The sequence below is a fragment of the Talpa occidentalis genome, unplaced genomic scaffold (assembly GCF_014898055.3).
Source record: "Talpa occidentalis isolate TD23 unplaced genomic scaffold, MPIMG_talOcc4v2.1 talOcc4.4, whole genome shotgun sequence".
In the NCBI taxonomy this organism is placed as follows: Eukaryota; Metazoa; Chordata; class Mammalia; order Eulipotyphla; family Talpidae; genus Talpa; species Talpa occidentalis.
Window position 1 is genome coordinate 137,863,628 of NW_023604295.1, and position 26,626 is coordinate 137,890,253.

Below are 26,626 nucleotides of genomic sequence, written 5' to 3' on the forward strand. Positions count from 1 at the left end.
ACCTCTATTGAAAACTGGACATTTTGAATAACAGAATGTGACCACTTTGTAAATCGCACTCTGTTTTTTGAATGGATTTTCCTGAGCTAATTATGTAAAGTCTATATATTCTTTATCATGGGACTATCTATTTAGTTAGTTTAGACATCAGCTGGTAGCTGGGCAGGTATTGTCCTAAATTCCTGGAGCCAATAAATCTTGCAGCACATTCTGGGCTTCTGTGTTCATGAGGCCACACCATTAACATTGAGTGGGTAGCTAGCTGGCAACTTTGCCTAAGTCTTGACTCCTCTTTGCATAGGAGCTAAAGGTCAGCCAGAGTTGAGAACAACTGGTCTGCTCAGAACATGTACACCATATGGTGTATAAAATTTCTAGAACTGCCTTGACCAACTACCACTAACTGAGTGACTTCAATAACAAATTATTTTTCTCATAATTCTGAAGGTTAGAGGTCTAAGATCAAATCATTGTAGGATTAATTTCCTCTAATGAACCCCTCTCTAAGTGTTGTAAATTTCCATCTTCTCTCTGTTCTTCATGTGGTCCTTCCTCTATGTCTGTATCCTAGTCCCCTTCTTCAAAGGACAACAGTCAGTGTAGGGTCCACCCATGTGAATTGCCCTTACCTTAATTATCTCTCAATTAAGTCACCTCCTGAGGCATTCAAAGTTAGGGGGTCAATATAAGAATATCAGGAGGACGCAATTCACCCCCTAACAGCGGAAATGTTTACTGCCCTGTGCCTATACGTGACCATCTAAATGCCTAGAAATATGTGTATCTTTGCTGGCCTCTTGGAACTTACTTCACTTCTTTTCTTTTTCTTCTTTTTGGTTGGGCTGTTGTTTATTCCCACTGTCACCCAATGCCTCAGGCATCTGTAAAGTTAAAAAATTACCTCTAAATGTATTTGACACTTTCAGGGAAAAGGTTTTTCACACAGGGTTAGCTCCCAGGTAGGTTAAATAAAAGCAATCTTGTAAGTGGAGCCTTCCAGAGAATCTCCAGGCAGATCAAATAGAGCTCTAAGAAAAGGGCTTTACAGGAGGTAAACTCCATTCTACAGTCTGCGGTAGCTGCTTGTTTGCTGTTTTTAACTGTGACTGCTGGCTGCTGGCTTTTAATGCTGTTGTGGAGCTGGAGAGAAAGGACAGAAAGCAAGAAGTGATAACACCGCAAGTCCTATGCTTCTCCCAACATTCAGATGTTTTACTTGACTAAATCACCTCGTGGATTACTGCAAGACTCTGATTAATTGCAGGAATACTGAAAAAGTTGGTTCTCAATGTTTTTGCTAGTTTGGGTAGGGATTTATGGAGGTCTGCGTGCCTCGAGTTTTGCTGACATTGTCCCTGAGATGATGTCTCCCCAGGCTTTTTTTCATATTTGTTTTATAATTGTATTTACTCCCATGGCATGCATTACCCAATACTATTTTGTAGGATTTAAATCTTTTTTTTTTCATAAGGAAGGTAAAAATATTCTTTGAAAACAAAGGATACCACTTTGCCTTTTGGGTTTTCCCATATCTATCTAATCATCTTCCTATTTATCAGCCCCCCTCCCTCTCCACCACCCACATTTTAATATATGTAGAGAAAGGGAGAAAAGGGAGAAAATGTTAAATATCAACATGAGGGAGTATTGATGGAGCATTTTCAAAAATTAGTTAGATACTTTTTAGCTGTATTATACAGATATGTTCATTTATGCCTATAATTTAATGAGATAAAAGTAGTTTTATTTCTTTAAATAGATGAAAGCTAAATTTCAGTGATAAAAATTACTTACATTCATTCATAAAATACCACTTTCCAAATGTCTTTATTTTTCTATTAATTTTTTTATTATCCTAAGTTTATTTTTTTTCAAATGCTACATTCTAACAATTGTGAAATGGAATTAAAGTCACATCTTTCCTCTCATACAAAGCAATCCACTTGAAGGGGCCTCCCCTGGTGGCACAGCGGTTGAGTGCTGGGTTGCGAGGCTGCCTGCAGCCTCTGCAGCACCGGTTCGATCCCCGGCTGCCAGCAAGAGTCCCACATGGGGCGCAGACCTCTCCTGCCGTGCCCGCTGCTCCCCTCACCAGTGTATTTTGTCAGTCTGCCTGTTCTGTTCCCCGCTCTGGCTCTGGTGCATTCTCTACCCTCCCACGCTTCTGACTGTACCCAGTGCTTGTATAAATAAATAACTAAATCTTCAAAATAAAAAAAAAACTGTCCACTTGAACAGGCTATTACAAAAGTTCGATATTTGTGCTAACATGAGGGATGAAATTTTTAATATTTCCCAGGAGTGGAGAGAGATATCCTCCCTTATGTAGTTTGTCTGTGGTTTTCTCTTCCCTCAAGTGGTGGTCGGTTCTGCTGTGCTAATGACATGTGCCACTTGTTGGTATGTCATCATGTAAAGAACCCTGGAATCCTGGACACCCACAGAAAGACAGCATAGAGAATCCATACAAGAGAAGATTTTCTGTGGTTAATGTCATATTGTCCACTAAAGGATATTTCTGCACTTGACTTTTAATAATCATGAAAATTCCATGTTCTCCCTACTTCTTTTGTTTATGCCTCAGACTTGAAGCAACATGAATCACTACCATCACTCCAGATTATCAGAACTTGTGCCACAAAACACACACACACACACACACACTACACACATATCATACAAACACACACACATCATACTTGCATTATCTCAAATTCCAGGTTGAATTTGTCAAACCCTCATGCTAAAAGCACTGTCTGTTCACAGCGTCTCAAGTGTTTCTTTTGAATGAGTAACAGAAACAAGATTATTATTAGTTCAGTAACAAAATTTCTGATCTTTTCTAAGGTTGATAATTTATTCTTACTACTTTTTAAATTCTTAGTTTCTTTTGATATTTCAAAAAATAGGTTTGGGCAACTGCAATAATCATGACTTTCAAAATTTGTTCTGACATTAGTTCTTCTAAAATTTCATTCAAAATATGCTCTTACTTCCTGTTTATTTTAATAGCCTCAGAAGTAATCCCTGACTACTAACTGAACAAATATTTTGAAATGAACTAATTATAATGATAGAGAGGTAAAATACCAGAATACAACTCTCCACATCTAGAAAGATATAGAAATTTAAAAGAGAAACAAATCAACAAAGGTAAATGTTTGAAAATCATCATTTAATGGTGAAACTGGAGAGTTATGAACTGAAATGTAATGGGTGCCTTTCTAACCAGGCCTGATGTTGCAGTGTTGGCTGCATTCAGTATTTACATAAATTAGTGCTTATTAGTGGGTTCTTGTTAGTTGTCAGTGATTAATTACATGTTATGTGTTTTTCTATGAAGAGCTGATATGTGGGTGAGAACTCTATTCAATAGTAAAACTAGATGAGAAAAGATAAGGTAGCGTAGTTACTTTATGTTTCTTAATTCCTAATCTTAAAAAAAATTATTTTATCTACAAAATTTATTTTTATTATAAAATCATTCATTTTTACTAAACACTTTCAAAATGCTGGGCTTGAAATTCCTGGTAATTATTATAACTTCTAGGAGGAATTCTATTATAACTTTCGTGAAAATGATCTATTCTCATGGGTACAAGTTTACTTTACAGTTTTGGCATCAGCTTATTTCAAATAAAAGGCCATAACACAGCTAATTAACTCTCTGATTTGTAGCTTCTTAATGACTTATTTATTTTAAAGAAAACTAATTAAGTGTTTCAGAAACATTGAAAATTGCTTAGAATAGATTTAACAGTTCTTATTTTGTGTTGAATGCACAAGATAATTACACAGAAGTCATCTTGGTACAATGGTTGAGGCTCCAGATGGACAGCCAGGAGGCTTATGTTTTGTTCCAGTTTTGACAGTAAGTAGTTGTTTGGCCTTGGGCAAGCCAAACATTCTTTTACCAGCACAAAATGGAGTCTTAAAATGGCACATGTTTTTCTCAGATAAATAGTAAAATAAATAAGTCTGTCTACATTTTTCCTCAGGAAAATGCCAAATTGTTTTGCCAATGTTTGGATTTTGCATTTGATACCATGACTCTTTTGGTAAGGGGCAAATTAAATGGTAATAAAAAGGAAATTACTTGTGAAAATTTATGTAAAAGTGTTTTGGATGGTTATAGTAGTATCTCAGGAAACCCAAGTAAACAAAATATAAACAAGCCTTAGGAAAAATTAAACATCATGAAACAATCTGATTGACCCTTCCCAGACCATGGATTCAGCTCATGATTGAAGCTACATTAGTAAGGGAGTTTCCAAGTTATATTGAAAATATATAGGTGTACGAATCTTAATTGGCACATTTGTGCACCGTTGTTTCATAAATAGTTTCACATTCTGGACATACAGTTTTTGAGAATTTAACTACTTATTCACTATTCAAGGTAATTTTGGGTTTTTATTGTCTTTTCAATAGTTTGGTTTCAATTTTGGTATTCTAGCAAGATTTTAAATAATTCAAAAGAAGTCTATCAATTTTTGTAGAATGCAAAGAAAATTTCTAGGAGTAGTTATGCAAATAGTAGTGCAGGATTTCAGGCAGGAAAAGACTGAATGGACAGATACAAGAGAAAGTATCCTAGCACCTGTGGTGCTGAGTACACAATAGATTAAATGAATATTAGAGAAACAGGTTTTCCACTTAATAACAAAGGAGGCTGTGCAGACAACGTCATGCCATACATTATAGATCTTGCCATGGACATTTGTCTTCATAGACCACCTGGAAACAATTCCAGTAGTCAAGGCAAGAGCTAAGGATAGTTTGACTAATTTTTATATCAGTGGAGTTGGAGAAGAATATAACAATCAAAGAGATAAATAACTGATAAAATGCACAAAAATATAGTTTAACTTTGGATATGAACAAAAGGAACATCTCCAGCATAACTATCATAGCTTAAAAAATGCATATTTTGACACTCTTCCCTTCAAAGATGGTCTTTTATTTATATCCTCATACATGTTGGCTATGCAAGGTGATGATGATGGTGTGTGAAGTCTATAGTTAGGTCATAAAATTCATCACCATTTCCATCCAGCTCACTTTTGGATTCTCTGCTCTTCCCCAACTCACTCAGATGGGAAACTGAGCATTTCTACCAAAAGATTTCACCAATGGAACCTCCCTAGTGGCCTAGGGGTTAAATCCAGCACTATCACCACTAGGGCCTGAGTTCAATCCCTAGCCACTGGAGCTGACCCACATATGACACAGCACACCTCTCCTATCTCTCCTGCTGTTTCCCTTAGTAGTGTATTTTGATAAATCTTCCTGTTTTGCTCCCCACTCTGTCTGTGATGAATATTCTCACCCGCCACACCTCTGGCTTATACCCCAGTTCTTCTATGCAAAAAATGAAAAAAAGAAAAGAAAATTGAGAAAAAAATTTTTTTTTACCAAGTTGTCAGTCATCTGACTCAGCTTGATATCAGATTCTCTGTCACACTTGAGCCTTTATATAACTCAATCAGGACTGACATATTGATAGTAGCCTCATGAAGATACTGTAGAACACCTACTTAAGCTGTTCCCCAATTTAGATCCACAGAATCTTTGAGGCTAATAATTGTATATTGTTGTTTTAAAACACTAAATTGAGAATAATGAGTTATATAGCAATAGATAAGTAATAAATTGACTCAGCTTTCAGACAACTATGTGTTGGAACTTCTGTTTATAGGGCAGAATGATAAGGGGAGTTGAGTGTTTCTATAACTGACCTATGGGTATAATTTTGGACTTTCTGAATTACAAGTTTTGAAATATTTCAGAGAAATTAAACTATTTTAGGTTGTCTATATTAAGAAGCACATTCAGTGATATGCAATCATATTTTACCTAATGGTCCTTCTGCCTAGAACAATATTCTCACAATAGCCACATTTATTGCTCCCTATCACCATTATGCCTTCATTAAAATGGCACCTTCTGAATGTTCTAATTGAATCCCTTAGCTAAGAATTTCTTCTTACATTTTCTCTCTTTCTGTTTTACCTTCTCCATAAAATGTATTATTATCTACAGTGCTATTTACTTGTTTATTTTGAAGTTTTCCTCTTCTGGAAGATAACTTTGTAAGGGCAGTGCTGTATTGAACATACTGCTGTATGTTCAACACCAAGGAGAATGGAAAATGGAGATATTAGGTAAATAATTTTGGCACAAATGAATAAAGAGTACTTAAGATAAATAACTCTGGGGATAAACAGTATACTTTGCTAACCAAGATCCTATATGATAATAAAATAGGTTGAAATGGAACTCAATAAACTTCCAATAAATAACATACTTTACCAACATCACCAACATAGAAGTTAGGTCCTCAGTCAAGTAGTTCAGGTAAGGTTTTGTGTTGACATGATACTTTCTACCAGGCAGTGATTCAATTCTTTCAACTTTAAGATGGCTCCAGAGAGCAGTGAAAGTATTTTTTATTTGATTTTCAAATTACTGTATCATTCAGAAGTAGAGCGCATAGGGTCTTTGTCTGAATGCTAATTCATATTTCCTCACAAAAAAAGTGATATCTTCCTTGAAAAGATCAGGTGAAAACTGTAGGAAATTCCTCTCTAAAAATTTATAGTTCATGTTATATTCTATTTAAACATACTGGTATTTTTTTTTTAATTTGAGATCAAGATTGTCAATTAGTCATTTATAATAGTGAGGCTTAAAGTTATAAACTTAACTAGTAATAGTATACACAAAAATCATTATACTATTAGATGTATGCGTAAGCATTTCAGCAAAACTATGGTTCATTTCCCAAAATAACAACAAAAAACAGGTTTTTTTTTTAAATTTATGAATTAACCAGACAAAAAAGATTAGCAAGCAATTAAGGGAGGGCTCAATGATAAGAATTGGAAGTGTAGACTAGCGAGAGTAAAACGAGTTGATTGTCAAGATAATACAAATAAAGAATATTTGCTCCTTAAGATTTTATTTTATGGACCTCACTGGTGGCCTTAGGGTTAAGTCTCAACACTATCACCACTAAGGCCTGAGTTTGATCGTAAGCCAGGGAACTGACCCACATGGCACAGCAGACCTCTCCTGTCTCACCTGCTGCTTCCCTAAGCAGTAGATCTACTTCTACGTTTTCTGCTCCCCACTCTGTCTCTGGTGAATTCTCTCACTCCCCACCTCTGCCTACACCCCAGTTCTACATAAAATAAATAAATCTTTTTTAAAAAAAGGTTTATTTTATATATATAACATACATATAGATATGTGTGTATATGCACACGCATATACATTGGTAGAGATTTACATATGCATTTATAAAATAAGTATATGTAAACCCATGTAAAACACATACTCCTATATTCCTTTAGTTGTATATGTGCAGTATCAGAAAGTAAAGACTCTAAATTCAGTAGAATAAAATAGCAATAAAATCTCAAAGGCCAAGGAATGCATCTCACTGTAGAAGAAATGGTCCTATACTCTTGAGATATAAGTAGTCAGGATAATTTCTATGTCCTTAGAAGAAAATAGGATGATGGAAAATGAGAGAGAGAGGCCACATTAAGTGGGATGGTCAGTAAAAACTTCCCATGGAATTGAAATATGAGCTGTGAGTGAATCTGAGGTGAGAAAGTTCTGGGCAGAGAAGCTACTTCAGCCTGATAGGGTTGTGACAATCAACACTCTTTGGAAGAAAATAATATAAACTTGATCTCTCACTTTACACCATGAATATAAATAAACCCCAGATACATTAAAGTTCTAAATATATGTATATGAGTAATTAAATAAAACATTTTAAAATAGTTCAAGAGCAAGCATGTGATTATTGCCTCTCCCTTGTAATGTAATGTCCACTAAACTAAAAGTAAATGATGAAAGAGGTATAAATTTTAGAAGATAACAGGAAGGAAATATCAAAAAATGAGAGAATCCTAAAAGTTCTGGAAGATAAAGAAGAAATAATAGAGAGATAGGTGAGGGAATTTTCAGAAATAAATGAAAACATGTTTGTTTGTTTTTTAAATGAATGAACCCACTGAGTTCAAAGGAGGTTGTATTAATAGAGCACTATGTCTGGACCCACTATATTGTTAAATTGCCAAACATTGAGAATGACAAGAGGATTCTGATAGCTTTTTGAAAGAAAATACACACACACACACACCCCCACGCACACACACAAACACACACACACACAAATGTGACCAGAACTGTTAAAAGAGAATTTCTTAATGCTGCAAGACAAGAAAATCTTCAAAGTTGTTGGTGAAAATTATTTGTATTCTGTGTTAACAAATCGGTATTCTAGTTAGCTGAGTCAAGTCTGAAGTACAACTACAAGGAATTGAATACTCTTCCTGCACAAATGCTTTAATGGGGAAATCATTGAGAATATACTGCGGCAAAATAGAGATGTCAACCAAGAAGTATTATGCTAAGTGAGATAAGTCAGAGGAAAAAGGTAAATACCAGATGATTTCACTCACATGTAGAAGATAAAGCAAAACAAAAGAACAGACAAAATTAAACTGAAACAAACCCTAGAAATCTGACTATAGAACTGATACTCCTGGAGAAGGGCTGGGGGTGGTGGCCAATGGATTGTGGTAGAGGATAACAGATGTTTTGTGGTGGGTGTGATGCAGAAACATATATTTAGATTTGTAAACTTGTACCCCTAAAACATATGTATTATAAACCAGCATTGCTGCAATAGAATACTTTATAAAGTCAATCAATCTATCAAAGAGGTTATTGTTTGGAAGGTCAGCTGAGTAAAAGAGAGTTGCAACCAGCTGCTATGAACAGCATTAAAGCTCTCTGTACTATTTCACTTCTAAGTCTGTGTACAGCTTCTATTCAGAAAGAAAAAATAAGTAATGGATTATAATAAATATATAAGAATTGTTTAAAATCTATCACAGCCAAGACAAAATGAAAAACCTTAAAGAAAAGTTTACCCAGTCTTTCTCTTTTTGATCAGTAAGTATTTTTATATACAATATATCTGTTCTATTTACATGGTTTTCATTTCCTCTATAGATCTAAAAATGGACCTGCCATATGATCCTATGGTCTAGCAATTCCACTCCTAGGTATCTACCCTCAAAACACAAGAACATGAATTGGAAAGGAGACCTGCACTCCTGTGTTGATAGCTATGCTGCATGTAATTACAGAAAAGGGAGTAGGACAGAGCTAGCAGATAGAAGATCAAAGGGTTTAATGGTATATGAAACCATAAAGGGGCATAAGAGCCTCTAGAAGGAATATGTTTTTTACTGAGTGAAGATTTTAAGGCATTGCATGGACACACAGAATGTCTGTCATTTATAAAGACTCACCATGACTAATATGTTACATACAGGCTGGTGTGGCTGGGCTGGCCTGCGCATATTAGGTTATGTTAGCAGTCCAGGTGACAGTGGCTGAGAGCGAGTTGTCACATTGGACGTCATGACAGGTGATCATATTTCAGGAGCATATTGAAGTTCACCACAAAAGGATTTTCTGACAGTCTTTAAAAAAAAGTGATTAAGATTAAGTCTGTGGGTTGTTTTACATTTTTTTTTTTTGGCTTAAGTAACTTGAAAGATTTGATATTAACAAATGGGGAGAATTGAATGGAGCCATTTAGGAGCAAGAATCTGGAGATTGGCTTGGGGCATCTTCAGTTTCAGATGTCTATTTCACATCCAAGGTGTTGAGCAGGAAATGAGTCCTATGGGTCTGGAGACTGAGGAAGGACATCTTTTGAAAGTTTAAGGCATACATTTGGAAAGTGTTATAGTTAAAGCCTTGATTGAGAGTATTATTAAAATAGTGTTTGCTATAACTTCTAGAAACTTTGTAGAACTTACATTGAGAAAGAGTGGACCATCTGAAGTTCAAGAGTATTTAATCACTTATATTCCAAATAAGCCTCAACCAGTTTAACTTATCAAAAGATCCCTGAGTGGTTTCAAGATCATTTTTCTACAACTGAAGGGGGAAATAATGATAAATAATTTTTTTTAAATTCTGAATCTTATTTGGCAAAACACCTCCCTGTCCTTTACAATCTACAATCGGCACAAAGCTTGTTTAAAAAATAAAAAAAAAGTTGCATGAACTTTTTAATTTATGTGCATTTTACAAAAAAATCAAGAAATTCAATAAAAATAAGAAAAAAACAACTTTAATGCCACCAGTCAGAGATGAGTGATACAAAAATTATCTTTTTTTTAAATCTTAACTATTGTAGATATTTACAAAGAAAGGAAATAATACAGCAGAAATTGTACTGCTTTATTTTGGGTTCTACTTTCTATTTTCAACTAATTGTGTTTGAATCCATGCCTACTAACAAAATCCATTTTTTTATAAATCCCCAAATCAATAAGATTCAAGACATGAAAGCATGATATGTAAAAGCACCAATCTCTAGAGTCTCTTAACTTGAAAAGAAATGTAGGCAGAATATTAAAGTGGAGTCATACTAAGTTTCTTTTCCTGAATAATATTGAACCCAGCAGAGCACTGACTATTTCAGATTATGGCGGATATTCCCTTTAGTTTGACTATAAATGTATATGTTAATGTCTGCTTTCAGCGGAAGGTGTTCTGATGAAAGCATATTCAAGAGAGATTGGACCTTTTCCTTTCTGTGTGCAGGAAGCTACTTTGCCTGACCATTCATTTATGTAAGCAGAGAGAAGTGGTCCATCATGAGGGAAAAAGTAATAGAGCTAAAAAAAGGATTAAAATTGGAGGTAAGAAAAGTTAAATACAGCAATGAGAACTTTGTTATTCAGTTTCATTCAGTTGAAAATTTGATTATCTACTAAGATTTACATTGGACTATATTTTTAAAAAGTAGGAAAGAGGGCCTCCCTGGTTGGTGCAAGAGGTTCAGCACAGCACTTTGAAGCTATCGGCAGCCACTGCAGCACCTGTTCGATCCCCGGCCAGGGAGCTACCCACAGGGCGCAGCAGACCTCTCCTGTCTCACCCGCTGCTCCCCTCAGCAGTGTATTTCAGTAGATCCTCCTGCTCTGCTCCCCCCTCTGTCTCTGGTGAATCCTCTTACCCGTGCACCTCTGGCCTGTACCCCAGTTCTTGTATGCATAAATAAATAAATTTTTAAAAAATAAAGTAAAATATAGGAAGAGTAAAGTCAGTAAAACACAATCACTCACGCTAGTATTGGATTTGCAGCTGACACTCAGCCCGGGTTACCCACTCTCTCATCCTTCTCTGTCTTCTCCCCTTATCCCACCTCCTTTGCTCTCCCCCTACTTTTCACCTTCCTTCTATGTACATGGCCAAACTATTTTGGGCAAAGTGTTTACAGCACCCAGGAAGCAAAGGGTTTTTAAAAGCTTCTAGATCATAGAAGCTATTTCCTGTGGCAGTGAGAGCATATGCTTTCCTTTAATCAAGCAAAACACATCCCTGGAGACGACGCTTTATGGGAAAGGGCCAGCCACATTCAAGATGCAAAAGCAGAGGGTTCAGAGGTGTGAGAATAAAACGTATGCCAGTGCTGCCAAGCTTGGTGATCAGGTACAGAACTATGAGAACAGAGAAATGCTTGAAAGTGGATCTTGTTCTTATATTTTTCAATGGAGATATTAATAGATTTGTGATTCAAATTGAGTCACATTTCACCTTTTAAAGAGATCTGCTCACTCTCCTACTTTCTTATAGCCTGAATTCAGTGCTCGTTTGAGACAGTAAACAGTTAATTTGAACTGGATGATATGGGTTCTACCTCTGATTTTGCCACCTAGATCAGTGTCATTTGAATGAAATCATGTCTCTTGGCTTCATTTCTTTCCTCTGCAGTGGTGGGGGATCTGTTGTAAGGGGCTTCACCGAGTCCCCCGGGAGCTGTGAGCATAGCCTGGTACTGTACAGCGCCATGTAGACTCTTCTGTATTTTCTAACTGTTGACTCAGCTTCAACTGTCTGTTTCATTATTCATCTTTATTGCAGATGACCTTGCCTCCTACTTCAGAAAGATCATTGCTCATTTAGCTGCTGAATTATGAAATCACAACCCCCATATCTATAATCTGTCGTATTCATTTTTTTAATTTAAATTTTATTTTTATATCCCCCATACAATTACAACCCCTTTATTTTTACCCCAAGCCCTCTTTTCCCCACCCCACCCCCCAGCCCCCCGTAGAGTGTCTCTTGTTCATAGTTATTCGTTGATTTTGACATTTTCTTTCTTATAGTTATTCTTTTTCCTGGTCCCTTGTTTAAGTTTTCTAGATTCCTGCTATGAGTGAGACCACTGGTATTTTTCTTTTTCTTTCTGGCTTAAGCACATATTAATCTGTTGTATTCTGTATCTACTCTAACCACCTATCTCTTCCCAGAAAAAGACTTAGCACTGGTGAGGTTCAAACTACCATTCAACTATTGTTCTTAAAATGCTTCTTTTTTGTTTTATTAGTGACTTTGCCCCTTCTCTTTTATCCCTCTTGTTTTTTTTCTAAGCATTTCCTAGACTTCTTCATTCTAATCGTTAAACAAAGTCAAATGTCTTTCCATTAAAAATTTAAAAAAACAACAACTAAATAAGCAAATCAATAGATGCCTGTTTCAATTGTGTCCACCATTACTTCCCTGTCTAGTAGTCTCTTGAATAAAATGAATTTAAATCCACCCTTTTTCTTTAATTCATCATTCTATCTTATGCTGACATATAGTTGCATGTGTATTTTTTTTAACCAAAAATGTATGTGAAAAAAATCACCAATTAACTTGAATCGTCTTGTATGCATTTTGCTTTTATGACATTTTATATGATTGATCACTTTTCATTTTCAAGACTCTTCTGTTAGGTTCTGCGACAAACTCTGTGTTAGTTCTCTCCTCCTCAATCAGAAATATGATCATCTTTCTTTTTCTTTTATATATATATATTCATTTATGCATATAAGAACTGGGGTACAGGCCAGAGGTTCAGGGGATGAGAGGAATCACCAGAGACAGAGTGGGGAGCGGAACAGTCAGACAGACTGAAATATACCACTGAAGGGAGCAGTGGGCGAGTCAGGAGAGATCTGCTGCGCCATGTGGGTAGCTCCCTGGCCAGGGATCGAACTTGCGCTGCAGTGGCTGCAAATAGCTTTAGGTTGCATCTTAACCCCTTGTGCCACCAGGGGAGCCCCTGATCATCTTTCTTTAACACTGCTATGATTTTTAACCTTATGTGAAATCATAGCCTTTATGATAAAAATCTACTATTTTTCTAAAATCCATTACAGATGTGAGAGGTGTCAAGTGGCAGGAAAGTAAACTGGAACAGAAGAGCCCTTGCTGTGCTAGTGCAGCTAATAGTGTGCGGTAATATTGATGTCAACATTTTTTTCTGTCTCAAAAACAAACAAACAAAAAGAATATCTATGGAGGTGAGCTGGCCGAGTGTGGGATGGGGGTCGACCGTGCATGAGTTCTACCACATGTGTCACGGGGTTTCCTCCTTGTGACTGAAGATAAACACTCTGACTCTACTCATCTCTGCTGCTTTCCAGACACTAGAAAAGAGAAAGAGGCTTCTCTTTAAAGGCACTTCAAAGACTTTAGGATTTCCCGGTTTCTTTGGCAAGGTTGCCTGTCCAGCAGCCAAGGCTGGCCATGCAGTGGTAAATGGAAGTGGTGTATTGAACTTGGAAGTATATCGAAAGGGAAATCCGAGGCAACAGCTCATGTCTTAGGTTCTTGCCTAAGGATCAGCGCTTCACTAAAGCACAGGGAACTAGCACAAGTAGCAAAGGGGCCTGGTTGGGTTGTGTTTCCGAAATACCACGGAAGAAATAATATGGAGAACTTAAAAGAATGTTGACAGCGGGGAGGGCTAAACTGGCATCGGGGCAAGTAGTGAATGTTTAATTTGGTAAAACAAGCTAAAATTGGGGCAAAAGAGAGAATATTAGATCTCAAGATATTCTGAAGATTCTCCAATGTCTCTTTGGCTTGTGGATAATTTCCATTTGAGGTCAATCAAGACCCTGAAGATTTAGGGCAAATTTTACCACTACTTTAACTTGCTCTGTTAATGCAGAAGAGTGAAAATTAGAGGAAATTTGCCAGCATTAGCATTTTAACCAAAAATTATTGACTTTTTGGTTGAAGAAGTCCATGTATGTGATAGATAAAATTGTATCTGTATACAATTATAATGTATATATTCATTATATATACATAATGTATAATTACAGAGCATCTAGTCTTCAGCGTGTGAGCCCCCTCTCCTTATGTGAGACCCGCTTCCTCAATCCTTAAAGCTCCAGGTCCCTACACCATTCCAACTCCAAGCATCTAGACCCTCATTTTGCCCCATTATCTTTAGAATCTGCACCTATGTGGATTCTCCTTGATGTGAGAAATGACAGGAAAAGGCTTGCCTGCTAATTAGACAAAAGAAGAGAATAATCTAGGACTGTCCTCATAATCATACTTTTAGTGTTCAGGTGAGCATGATGAACATAGAACAAGAAAGAAGAGGAACAGTCATGTAGGAAAGTATCATAATTTCCAGATATGTGTAGAGAATGTCATGCTTATGGGATATGCAGTTAATGGAAAACTTGAGCATAGAGGCTGCAGGCTACAAGACCAGGGGATGGATGGCACTGGATGGCTGGAATTCTGGGACAGGGCTTCCCAACACTTTTCATACTTGAGCACACAGAGATGCTTCCCATTTGGGTAAACAAACAAGCTTGGGGACTCATCAAGTCATCAAGTCTGGTTCTAGCTCTTCCAGCCCCCACATAACAGACAACTATGGAACATACAGCATACTTCAAACCCACTGGGACATGGAGGTATGGCAAAGTCCTTCCCCATTGCTCCTCTGAGTGTGGGTCTTTAACCAGCAGAATAACCATACCTGGAAGCTTATTGGATTTGCAGATGCTGAATTCCAACACAGACTTCTTTACTACATGGTAATCTGCATTTTATCAAGCCCTGTAGATGACTTATAAGCTCGTTCAGGTTTGAATAGCACCATTTTAGGAACTTCAACTTTTAAGGGGTATACCGGTAGTGAAAAACTTTGTACTCTGCAGATGGATACAGCTGTTCACATTATAGCATTAAGGCAGCACACATTCGATACAACCACTCAATCTACAGAAGACTCACTCAGCCCTTCGAAGACAGAACTGAGACCTGACCCTTATTTGTACATGACTGAGGGATACCCATGGACCCCCCCCCCAAATAACTGGGTACATGCTCTAAGGGACCTGGTCTTCCAAGCATACAAAGGCAAATCATAATTTTAGTGTGGAGAGAAAGAGAGGAGAAGAAAATTTATTAGTTTTGCAATAAAACACCCCAAATTATCCATTCTCTGAGGCCTGAAAGTTTCCCACAAGGTTATTCCACCTTCTGGGGTGGGGGGGAACCATAGAAAGGTTCTGAAGCAGATCCCAGAAAGCTGGAACAAAAGGAGAGACCACATCAAGATAATATCTGCCATTGTCAATTTCCCCACATGCCTCTCACCCACGTGTGTCTTTCCACTGTCTCTACAAGTCTGTCCTCCATGTATCTCTTCCCGGCAGTACTAGGATGCAAATCGGGCCACAAAATCAAGAGGCCCCTCTTTCAGTGCTCTCATTTTCTCCTTTCTTAGCCCACCTGTCTTCCTTGTTTTATGGCTTTACCTGGCTGTTCAGTTCCACCCTAGTTAAGTGGGGCCGGGGCGCATGCTAACTCCCCAACACTCTGAATCTCCTTTCTCCAAATGTTTTCTTGTTTTGACACAACATGCACAAATACATGCACAGAAAAGACAGAATGCAAGAAAAATCAATCTGGAAAACATCAAAAATAAGCTATTTCCCATAGAGGTATGGATTTCATCTTCTGTTTACTACAGTGACTATATTTTTGAGCTTGCATTTTTATTTGTTCTAGAAATTTGAATATTTTTCATGATCAATTAAGCTTTTCCTGAATAATTTTTGCTGGAAGCTGACATATAACTGTACAAAAATATATAGACAATCGGATATACTTTAGCCTTTTGAAACAGAGCAGCATTTTAAGTTCACATGTTATTTTTTAGGGGAAATATTTAAGCTACACATAAAACATGATTCTCTGAGAGTCTCAGGAGATACCAGCCGAGCTAGCAGAACCAATATCTTTGATGATTCTTTCTCTGTTTAAGAGTTGCTGAAAAAAAACAGCTACCCTAAATTTCAGGGAGATAAAAGAAAAAAAATGCATTTCATTATCTTTAAAGTATTTTAAGATTGTTACAGAGAAACAACATAAAGTTGAAGGAGATTTCTAATAGTTTTAGGCATATAATCCTCACTTTTCTCCATTCTTCCCAAAAGATGAAAGAAGAGGCAAGTTAAGGGCACAGAAGTTCATTTATTCTTAGTAGGCGGTGGGATATACTATACAGAGATGGGTCCCTTCAGGTTTTAATAAACTAAAAGTAAGTCCCTTCTCTAAAAGGAAAGATTGAAGAAATAGTGGAAAATATCATGAAACACATAATCATGTTTTATTATTTTCTAATAAAAAAGTAATATATAGAGATCAATTCTTTTTTTTTACGTTTTGGATTTTCCATACATCATTCTTCTTTCCCTTGTCAGGAATATAATTGTTTGCTTACAAAACTATGAAAAGGCATAAATCTCTTGTTTTCTTGGCTTTTTGTTTCATTTCATCTGCCAATAGTTAAATGTTAGTCTTCAGACTTCTAATCATAGAACAGAATGTAAATGATATAGATTGACAAGAATATATATTAACATCAACAAAACACGTGAATATAAAGTAGTTTATCAGAATCCTTTATTCCTAATCAAGTAATGAGAATACAACCCTTTGTAATAGAGAAACTTATTATTAGAATATTTATTTGCAGGTGTTTTTTGGCACCCTACAATAGTCATGTAGCTATTCCCTAGAAGTGACTCCCCAAACAACAGAAAGCATAGATCTGTTAGAAAGAAAACTTGGGGCTCCTGTGGTAAAAATAATGAAGATCACTGGCTTATTGTCATTTCTCTGATGTTCAAAACACTTATTACCCTCAGCATTTTGTACATATCCCTTAACTCTGGAATATTATGCCTTCAGATTGTATATATGTATAATATGTATATAAAATTATATATATACACATACACACATATATGTATATTTATTATTATTTACAATGGTTATTTAATTGTCTTCTTTCAGTGCAAAGACATACACAATGTACATAACTAAAATAGATAGACCTATAGAACACCCAGGTCCCCTTGTTCCCAGAGATAGAGTCTTGGTGCCCAGAGTTTCTGCTGTCAGCTAGGTGTGGAGTCATACAGGGCACCTCTCGCCAAGGACAAACGTCCCAATATGAGGAACTCGTTCTGGGAACCCAGTGTCTGCTGATAACAGCAGGCAGTCATTAGAATAGAGATAATATGCTTTGCCCAGCAGGAACAATGGAGCCCCCCCCAGGTAATAGCCCCCGTCCCTGGTCACACCACCCTAGCTTACATCCCCAATGACTGCTTCCCCCAGGCACGGTCACGTCCTACTTACTTGCCCCACCTTTGTACTCAATGCTAATAAACATGCGACTGCCTTTGGGTGGGGCAGCAAGTCACTTGTTACTTCCTGAGCAGCCCCTCTAGGCTTCACATTGCTGTGCGAGGCCTCTGAGTCATCTTTCCCTGATCCCACCGCTGCCAACCCTGCTGCCTGCCAGTCGACAGTCTATGAGCTCCAGAACAAGAAAACTCAGTACTGCTTTGTTTAGTAAATATGTGGTGGATTCCAAAAAGGAAAAAGTGAGGTGTATGTGAGTAATGGGGAAATAGAACATGGTAGAATTTCATCCTAGAAAGTTTTCTGTGTAAGAAAACAGCGATGAGGCAAGTGGGTAAATACATTATCATAGACAAGATAAGGAGTAAAAAAACACCACTAAATCTTTCACAAAATTTCCTCCTGTATTTTTAAGTTATGCCTGTAAAGAGTTATTTATTTGAAATTAATCTGCTGTTGGAAAAAAATGACAATAATGTTTCCTTTCAGAAATTAGTGAAACTTTTACTATGTTATATCCTCTTAAGCACACACACGTATATATGCTTTGATATATATCATATATCATATATATCATATATATCATATCATATTTCATATATATCATATATCACATATACATCATATATCAATATCATATATATGATATATATCACATATATGATATATATCAAAGCATATATATCATAACATATATATCAAAGCATATATATATCAAAGCATACATATGTGAAAGATTTAGTGAAAGATCTTGTGAAAGATTTAGTGTTGTTTTCTTTACTCCTAATCTTGTCTATTATAATATATATATACCTATATATATATATATATATATCTCATATGTAGAGAAGTTTACAGTATTCTATGGTATTACAATTCTGGGGGGCAATTTGGAAAAAAAAGTTAAAGTATCTAAATACATCTCTTTAGCAGTCAATAATGGAAAAAAAAACCTTGAAATAATCCATCATACAATACATTGTTCAATAATGATGTTAAAGTGAGGTGAATCCATTACTTTTCTACTAGATGCTTCCCATTTATATGCTTTAAAACCTCTTCTCAGAATAGATAATATCTTATAAACAGATTTGTTTAATCATAGCTCTCATGGGACCTCAAACACAAGACTTGATTCACTATTCACTCCAAGTAAAATATATTTAAATAGAGTTCAAAGCTAAAATCTTAGATATGTGGGTAGGTGGATGGATGGATGAATGGATAGACACTGAGATAGATAGATAGATAGATAGATAGATAGATAGATAGATAGATAGATAGATAGATAGAAAGATAATAGATATGACAGAAAGATGCTACCTCAGTGCTTATTGCTTACTGAGCATCTACTCTAATCATGACATTTAATTAAATATTCTGGAGATAAAATGAATACTCTGAATATTTCTTCTCTGTGCCTGCCTCTGAATATTCAACCTCACTGAATGTAAATATTTTCTGTATTCTTTCTTCTTTGTACAAATCATGATTACCTTTAAAAGTTCAACTGCTAAATCTACAATACAAGTATTATCTACACATTCCCAGGTGACAGCAGATATCAAGTTCTACCACTAGCTTCTCCAACATCAAACACCCCAAAGTTCAATGTTATCTTTTCTTCTAAAATCCAAATTTCCCACCTTATTTTTTTCTTTAAGGACACCATATTTTTATAAAATAAAAATATGGCCTCCAAATTCTAATAGAAACAGATAATCCTTTTTGTTTTGTGTTTGTTCATTATTTGTTAAAGTAATCGTGACAGCTTCTAATTACTATGGCAAAGTTATGATTAACTGCAATTTTGATGTAAGTGCTACCTATGAAAGACAGGAATTCATGGAGCTTTTATTGATATATAATTGACATAATCACTGTTGTAGCTTAGACTTACAGCCTGATAGCTTGATTTACAAATATTATGAAATTATTACCATAATAGGATATATTGAGATATTTTGAGCCAAGTTGCAAGACCATTCCTTTAGCGATAACTATCCAATTATAATTAAATTACTTGCTTCTAAGTTTTATCCTATCCCATTGCAAAAGGAAGTTGTGACAGTTCCATATTTCTGCAGGTTTACTAGTGGATTCAACTCAATATCTGTTAGTGGAAAATAATTGAGTATTGTCAACTGTTTTTGACCATCACCATTCTCTAAAAACACTACATGTGCTATAGTTATTTTGCAAAGAATATTCTCTTCATTCATGGACCAGCATTTTACAAGATCCAGCACAAGTTTTCTGGGTAACTAGCTTATTTCCTGAAACGTTGCTGTTTGCATTTTTTTCTTTTGTCACTTTGTATTTCTCACTAGCTAAGCTCTGTTGCATATTGGAAAAGGTGGAAGTTTATCAATCATCTATCCATAGCAAAATTGTATTCAACTCAAAAACTCTTGCACAGAATTTGGTGAATGGATCTTATTGAATAATTTAAGATTATTTATTGAACATACGCGTATTGATTGACTTGTTGCAGTACATAGATTTTGTCTTTTTGTTAAGGGAGAGAAAAATGACATAGAAGAGAAAATATTTTGCAGCCTGTTTTTGAATCCGCAGGGCAAACTGAAACATGGACTAGAGAACTGGGTCATGATATTTCTCTGCTTGGAAAATGTATGATTATAGACACAAAGAAAGGAAATATTACTTCTAGCACAATTTTTTTTAAAACTATATTGAGTCCTGTTATTATATCTTCATGTAAGAAACCATCATATAAGTTTATTCCTGAGGTATATTTTTCATCAATATCTTACAGAAGAAAATAGAGTCAGCATTAAAAAGGATTTTCCCCCATCTTCCAAAACATACCAAAAGCATGAGCAAGAAATCATATGCTAAATTTTTTCTTAGATTTTGAAAAAAACAAGAAAACATTTTATTTGTGGTTATGACATCTGAAATTCACAAGTTCAGCTTTTGACATAATATACCATAATTTATTCAAGTAGCAAGTCTCTGTTCAGATCAGCTCAGTAGAGATGAAAAATGTCAAGCTGTACTTTTGTAAAAATGTGTCAAACTGTAAAGATGAAAATTAAAGTTTTATGTCATACAAATAATCAATTCAAACAAAATAGTCTTGGCAGTTCATTTGCTTTGGAATTTGTTCTGAAAACTTTATAATCATCATTTATCTGCATTTCAAAGAAAGTTGAACACTAGTGTTTTGTTCTTTATTTTATTAATGAAAGAACTAGAACCCAAAAGCCATAGAAATGTTTCATAACAACAGCAATATCTGAGCAAAGTGTGAAACTTTTAAAAGTTTACTATTTGGAAATTCATATTCTCTTTTTTTATTAATTAATTTTTCTTCCTTCACAGATGTACCCGTGCACCATCACCTCAGTCCCCTGTGCTGCGCCCTCTCTCCCTCTGATCTCTCATCTGCCTCCTTCCCTGCAGCATGTCTCTGATTTATAATTGTCTGCTTTTGCTTTGTTGTGTTTTGTACTGGTTATTATTTTTTTACGCTGATGTCTTATTTGGTTCCTCTGTATTCCTGCTATATGTAAAATCATCCAATATTTTTCTTCTTCCTTCTGGCTTATTTCACTGAGCATAATTCCTTCTAGCTCCATCCACCTTTCTGCGAATGGCATGATTTTATTTTTTGATTGCTGAATAATATTCCCTTATGTATATATGCCACATCTTATTGATCCAGTCATTTATTTCTGGGCATTTGGGTTGTGGAAATTCATATTCTTATGCCTGCAGTTTGTACATTTTTCTCAGTTATATTTATTTAAAGAATTACACTCTCTAAAACTTCCCTCTAAAATTACGTTTCTTATATCTGACATAGTAAATTTCTAAGTGTGTCATAGTAGTAACTATTTTTGTTCTGTTGTTTTTGTCTTAATAAAATTCATGTATTAAAAAGTAGAAATTTTGCCAAGGTAAAAGCGAGTTTGTAATGTTAATCCAAAAAAATAATATAAATTTTTATAACAATATTGCAGTGGTCAAGGTTTGTACTGGTAATAGCAACAGGAATTCTCTTACATTGCTTATAGGAGCATAAATAGGTACAACTACTTTGCAAAACTTGCAAAATCTAGTAAAACTAAACGTAGTCATACAACTCTATGATCCAGTAATCATTTCCTAGATAAATTCTTGGACTCAGCCCATACAGTCCTCAAAATACATGCATTCACTTATATTCACAGAAAGACATGGTTAATGATGTTCAGAGTAATACTACCCAAAACCTGAAAAGAACCCAAATATTTCTCAATAGGATAATGGATAAATTGCGATGTTTTGATATGATGGAATACCATACAGCAATGAGGATAAATGTTACAAGAAACAATAATGAATAAATCACATAAGCACACTGTTCATAAAAATAAAATAGACTCAAATTACTATTCATACAAAGTTCAAAAGGAGAAAAAAATGCACCTTTTGCTGTGTAAGTCTGGACAGTGATTATCTTTGAACAAGGTTGTACTTAGGGGAGGAAATGATGGTGAGAGGTAGGAAGTAAGTGCTTCTGTGATGTTGACAATTCCACTTCTTTATACACTGGTCTCTTCACAAGGGGGTGTGACTTTTGTGAAACTTTACTTACATGGATACATTTATTTGTGCACTTTTCTATGTGTATATCTCAATAAAATTGTTTAAAATCTTTGAAAATTACAGAAAAAATGTTTGTAGTGACATATGTTTTCTGTTGTTTCTGCTTCCAAAGTACCCCAAAAGTAATATTTTTAAGCCATGAAGATATATTTGAGATTTAGTATCAATGATCTTTTTGTCTTTATTTTTTTCCCTTACATATTTCTTCTTTGCTAAATACATCAGAAATACATTTCTTGAACAAAGAACAGTTTCCATAAAGATACTTATTTACAAAGTATTTCCAGTAGAGGGAGTTTCACTTTCTTTACTATATGAAATTGTCTTTCAAAGGCCATCACTGAAAACAACATATTTATTTATTTATTTATTTATTTATTTTTACATATAATTAAAATTCTTCATAGAGTGACTTACTCTTTCATCTAAGACTAGTCTAGGATACAGAAAAATACTATTCACTTTATGAAAGGAGAACAAAAAAATTGAATATATATCGCACAACTTCTACATTAGCTATGTATTTATCAAGGGACTACATTTTTGGACTATTCATAAAAAGCATTTTAATTAAAATTATTCAATATCAATAAAGATAAATTCTTATAAACATGATCATCAATTTGAAGTGCAATTATTATGAATTTCAATAAAACTGACCAATGTCAGAGGCTCTAGTAATAAAAATTATATATCTAAGGTTGATGTTTTAACAAATAGCATGGTGAATAGCCATTACACAAATTTGATCTCATTGAACAAAACATTATAGTTATTGACATCAATTTTCCTAAAAATAAGTACCTACTAAGTTATGTTTATTTTTTGAAAAAATAATTATCACTTAAGATACTGAAAAGTAGTAAGTATAGTAAAATGACCAATTTCTCTTATAAGTTTTTATTTTTTATGAAATTTTGAAATATGTGAAAGTTCTGCATATTTTGTTTTGATCACTACACATAACATTGGTGACAATTATGCTACAAAAATTTACTATTTCATATTGAGATATTTTTCACTGAATATATTGTGGTTTGTGATGGTTCAAGCCCTTCAGAAAAAATCAATAACTTCAGAAATATAACCCTCACAACTAGTTCCTTTTACTATAGGCATCTCAAAAGAACGTAATTTTTTGTAAGACATTTTTTATGAGTTACTCTATGTTTTCCTAAGGTGCCCAAAGATGACAAATTGACATAACAACACAGAAAAGAATATCTATATCCTTCAAATGGAAATCAGTTTACACATAAGTGGTTACTCTTTCATTTGACTTCCATAATCTTAAAATAGTGAACCATAAATATGGAAATTTTAACGAGATAGTAATAAAATTTATATAGGTGCTTCAAAAATCTATATAAACAGCATCTTGTTTATACATTGTGTGATTAGAATAGGGATGAAATTTCCTGTTCTTTTCCCTAGCCTCTTTTCTACTCTTTAATTTTAGAAAAAGAAAGTCTACCAAATATTATTGGACATGACAATAAAATGACATGTCATAAAACATAGGTCTCTATAATATTACTTTCTTCAAAATTATTGTTATTGACATAGAACATGCATAATACTTTATGATATTGTCTCCATGTGTTACCTGAACTGAGCTCATTGACAAATAATTGCAAAGCCTCTATCTTTTTATTTATCTCTCTCAATCTCTGACTACATTAACAATGTTCAGAATTTCTCTGATCAGTAAAAAACCATGTTAAAGTTTTTTTTTTTTTTTCCTTTTAAAAGGTATGTCCCATTTCTAGTTACTAAATGCTCGGTAACTTTTAAAATGAGAATAACAACCCCCAAATTGTCATTTTTAAAGAGGAAATTCTAAAATCAATTTAAGAAGGAAAATCTAGGTTTCAGAAATATTTTTGCTAAGGCAATCTCAGCTGCAAGTAATAGAAGATGCCAGTCACTAAAGCACAATAGTTAGTAAAAATAGAACAAAGTTATATATTTTCAGAGGTCTCAATAGATAAACTGCTCATTAGACTTAGACAGAAAATACGATTTAAGGAATACTTTCAACAAGTCAATGTAGAATTGTATTATTGCTCCATCAATAACAAGTGGTTGCAACCTAGTACTCCAACTGTTAAATGCAAGTTGACTCACCTGAGTAACAGTGCTGCTTCCCAGAAGTAAAATCCCGAAACTAATGTCCGAAAGTGTCTCACGTGGGCCATGATACGCAGAGAGATTCACGATCCTGAAATTAGCCTTATCCAAGGCATGGGGAACGAGAAAGCTGGCAACGAAAATGGACAAGCTAACTCCGTGTTGTATTTGGTAGACAAATGTCTGGAAAGCTTCAGCACCGTGGACAGCTCCACGTAGTCCAGAGAGGCCCTGATTTTTCCAACACTTAACAATTCGCGTTCGACCCCTTCTCTGAGCACTGAGCAAAAGGGAGATGCACTGGGTTGCAAATGTACAGGTGATTTGTACCGTGGACGCGGAATAAGGGGTGGGATGAAATGTCTGAAGTGCCTAGATTCAGGGCAACATTTCATGGGCGCTCTACAAGCAAAGAAAGAGTCCTTTCCTGACACATCCACGACATGAGACAGAACAGCCTCAGCAGCAGCAGCAACAGCAAGAAAAGGGATGTTTCTGCACCTGCTCCAAGCGCCGCCCGCCCCAACCCCACTCTCCACCTTTGGGTAAAACCCCAGACCGCCAGCGCGGCTTAGGGAAGCGAGGGCGGGGCCAGGCGACACTGTCTCGTCCGCCAATCACCACCACACAGCGGGACCGAGTGACGGGCCACTCACGATGGGAGGTGGTGCTTAGCACTTCTTCCTTTAGAAAAGAGAAAAAAAGGGCAGCGAGTAACTGGTGCAGAGCCTAAACCGCGACAGGACGGAGTTCTAGGGGAAGGAGACCTCAGGGCTATGAACAGTCAGTGGATTTTTTTCTCTTTAAACCACAATTTAGTAACGAAAGGGCTTTGGGGATGGGACTCGTTTCTTTGACCTTCCACTGAAATGCAAGTGTTAAAAGCAACAGTAGGATTAGGGCAGAGCCCAGGTTGGGGTGCATGGGCATCAACGGAACGCGAGTATCAGCTGCTTCTAGAATCCTCTTGCAAACCTCGCCAGCTTCTCGGCAAGAAGGGTAGTTACCTGGAGTGAATTGAATACCCTTCAGTCGTAATATGAATTCTAATAAAGATAAAGGTGTGGAATTGCTGGATCATATGGAAGCTCTATGTTTAGTAGGTCCAGAAATCTCCACACAGCTCATGCTCAGCGAAATAAGCCAGAAAGAAAAAGAAAAATACCGGATGGTCTCACTCATAGCAGTAATCTAGAAAACTTAAATAAGGGACCAGGAAAATGAATAACTATAAGAAAGTGAAAATCAAAATCAACAAAAAAACTATGAACACTTTTTGGGGGGTGGGGGGCGGAAGGGGAGGGATTGGGGTCAAAATGGGGGGTTGCAATTGTATGGGGAATATAAAAATAAAATTTATTATTTAAAAAAAAAGAAAGAAAGAAAAAGATAAAGGTGGGGGATATATGGGGATGGTTGCTAGAGGCACAGTGCTATTCTCACCCCTTTTTTTCTTACACGTTTCCATAACTTAATAGTAAGTTCTTGAGAAAGACAACTAGGTCATATAGTCCATCTTATCTTACATCATCTGTCTAGTCTTTATCTCTGTCTCTCTGCATCTCCCCTGCCTCCCACCCCACCATTTACATGGGGTCTTAGAAAACTGGAAAAGTGTGTGTGTATTTATTCATATATTTCAAAATGAAATATTAATACCTGTGTTATTAGATCTTTATAGTGGTTTTTAATTACTGTCACCCAAAATCAAAATGTTCACTCTTCAAGTCTTAGCTTTTCTCTAAAATTCCCTCAGATATTAATTCTGAAAACCCCACTTTAATCTCTTAATATTTTTAATGACTGAACTACATTCTACTAATGTCTTCTTACTCTTTTACACTCATGATTCCTTCTTAAATTCCAAGAGCAATTGGTCTATCAATTACTTTGTAATTCCATATTTAACTGAAATAATTGATCACTTCCAAATCTTCTCAGATGAGGACAGTGAAAATATTTCTTTATTCTTTAGTCAACAAGCTTATTTACATATAGTGAAAAGAAAGAATTTTTGGATTTATTTCCATATTTTATTACTAAAAGTATGTCTTTCCACATTTTGTTTTTCTGATTGAAATCACAAATTTTCAGAAGTCTCAGAATTATCATTGATCCCTTCAAATATTTGTACATTGAGAAAATTTATACAACTTTTAGTAATTCAATTTTTCAATGACTCTTTGAAAGCACACTATACACAATTTTTTAAAGTCTGTCATTATTTGAATAGCAATACTGTTTTAGAAGCCAAATATAATCAAAAAACAAAACTTACTATACTTCAAGAAGACCTAATTCTTTTCTTGATTGACCA

General features: G+C 35.4%; 1 protein-coding gene across 2 annotated transcripts in view; it reads right to left on the reverse strand.

Annotated features, from left to right (window-relative positions):
- The window catches only part of GLRA3 (glycine receptor alpha 3), a 107,994-nt gene extending 83,465 nt beyond the window's left edge, over positions 1-24,529 (reverse strand). For both annotated transcript variants that reach the window (XM_037524735.2, XM_037524734.2), the window contains exon 1: positions 24,307-24,529. In XM_037524735.2, the coding sequence (XP_037380632.1) occupies positions 24,307-24,377 (71 nt within the window). In that variant the 5' untranslated portion in view covers positions 24,378-24,529. The remainder of the gene's footprint in view (positions 1-24,306) is intronic.
- Positions 24,530-26,626: the final 2,097 nt, after the last annotated feature.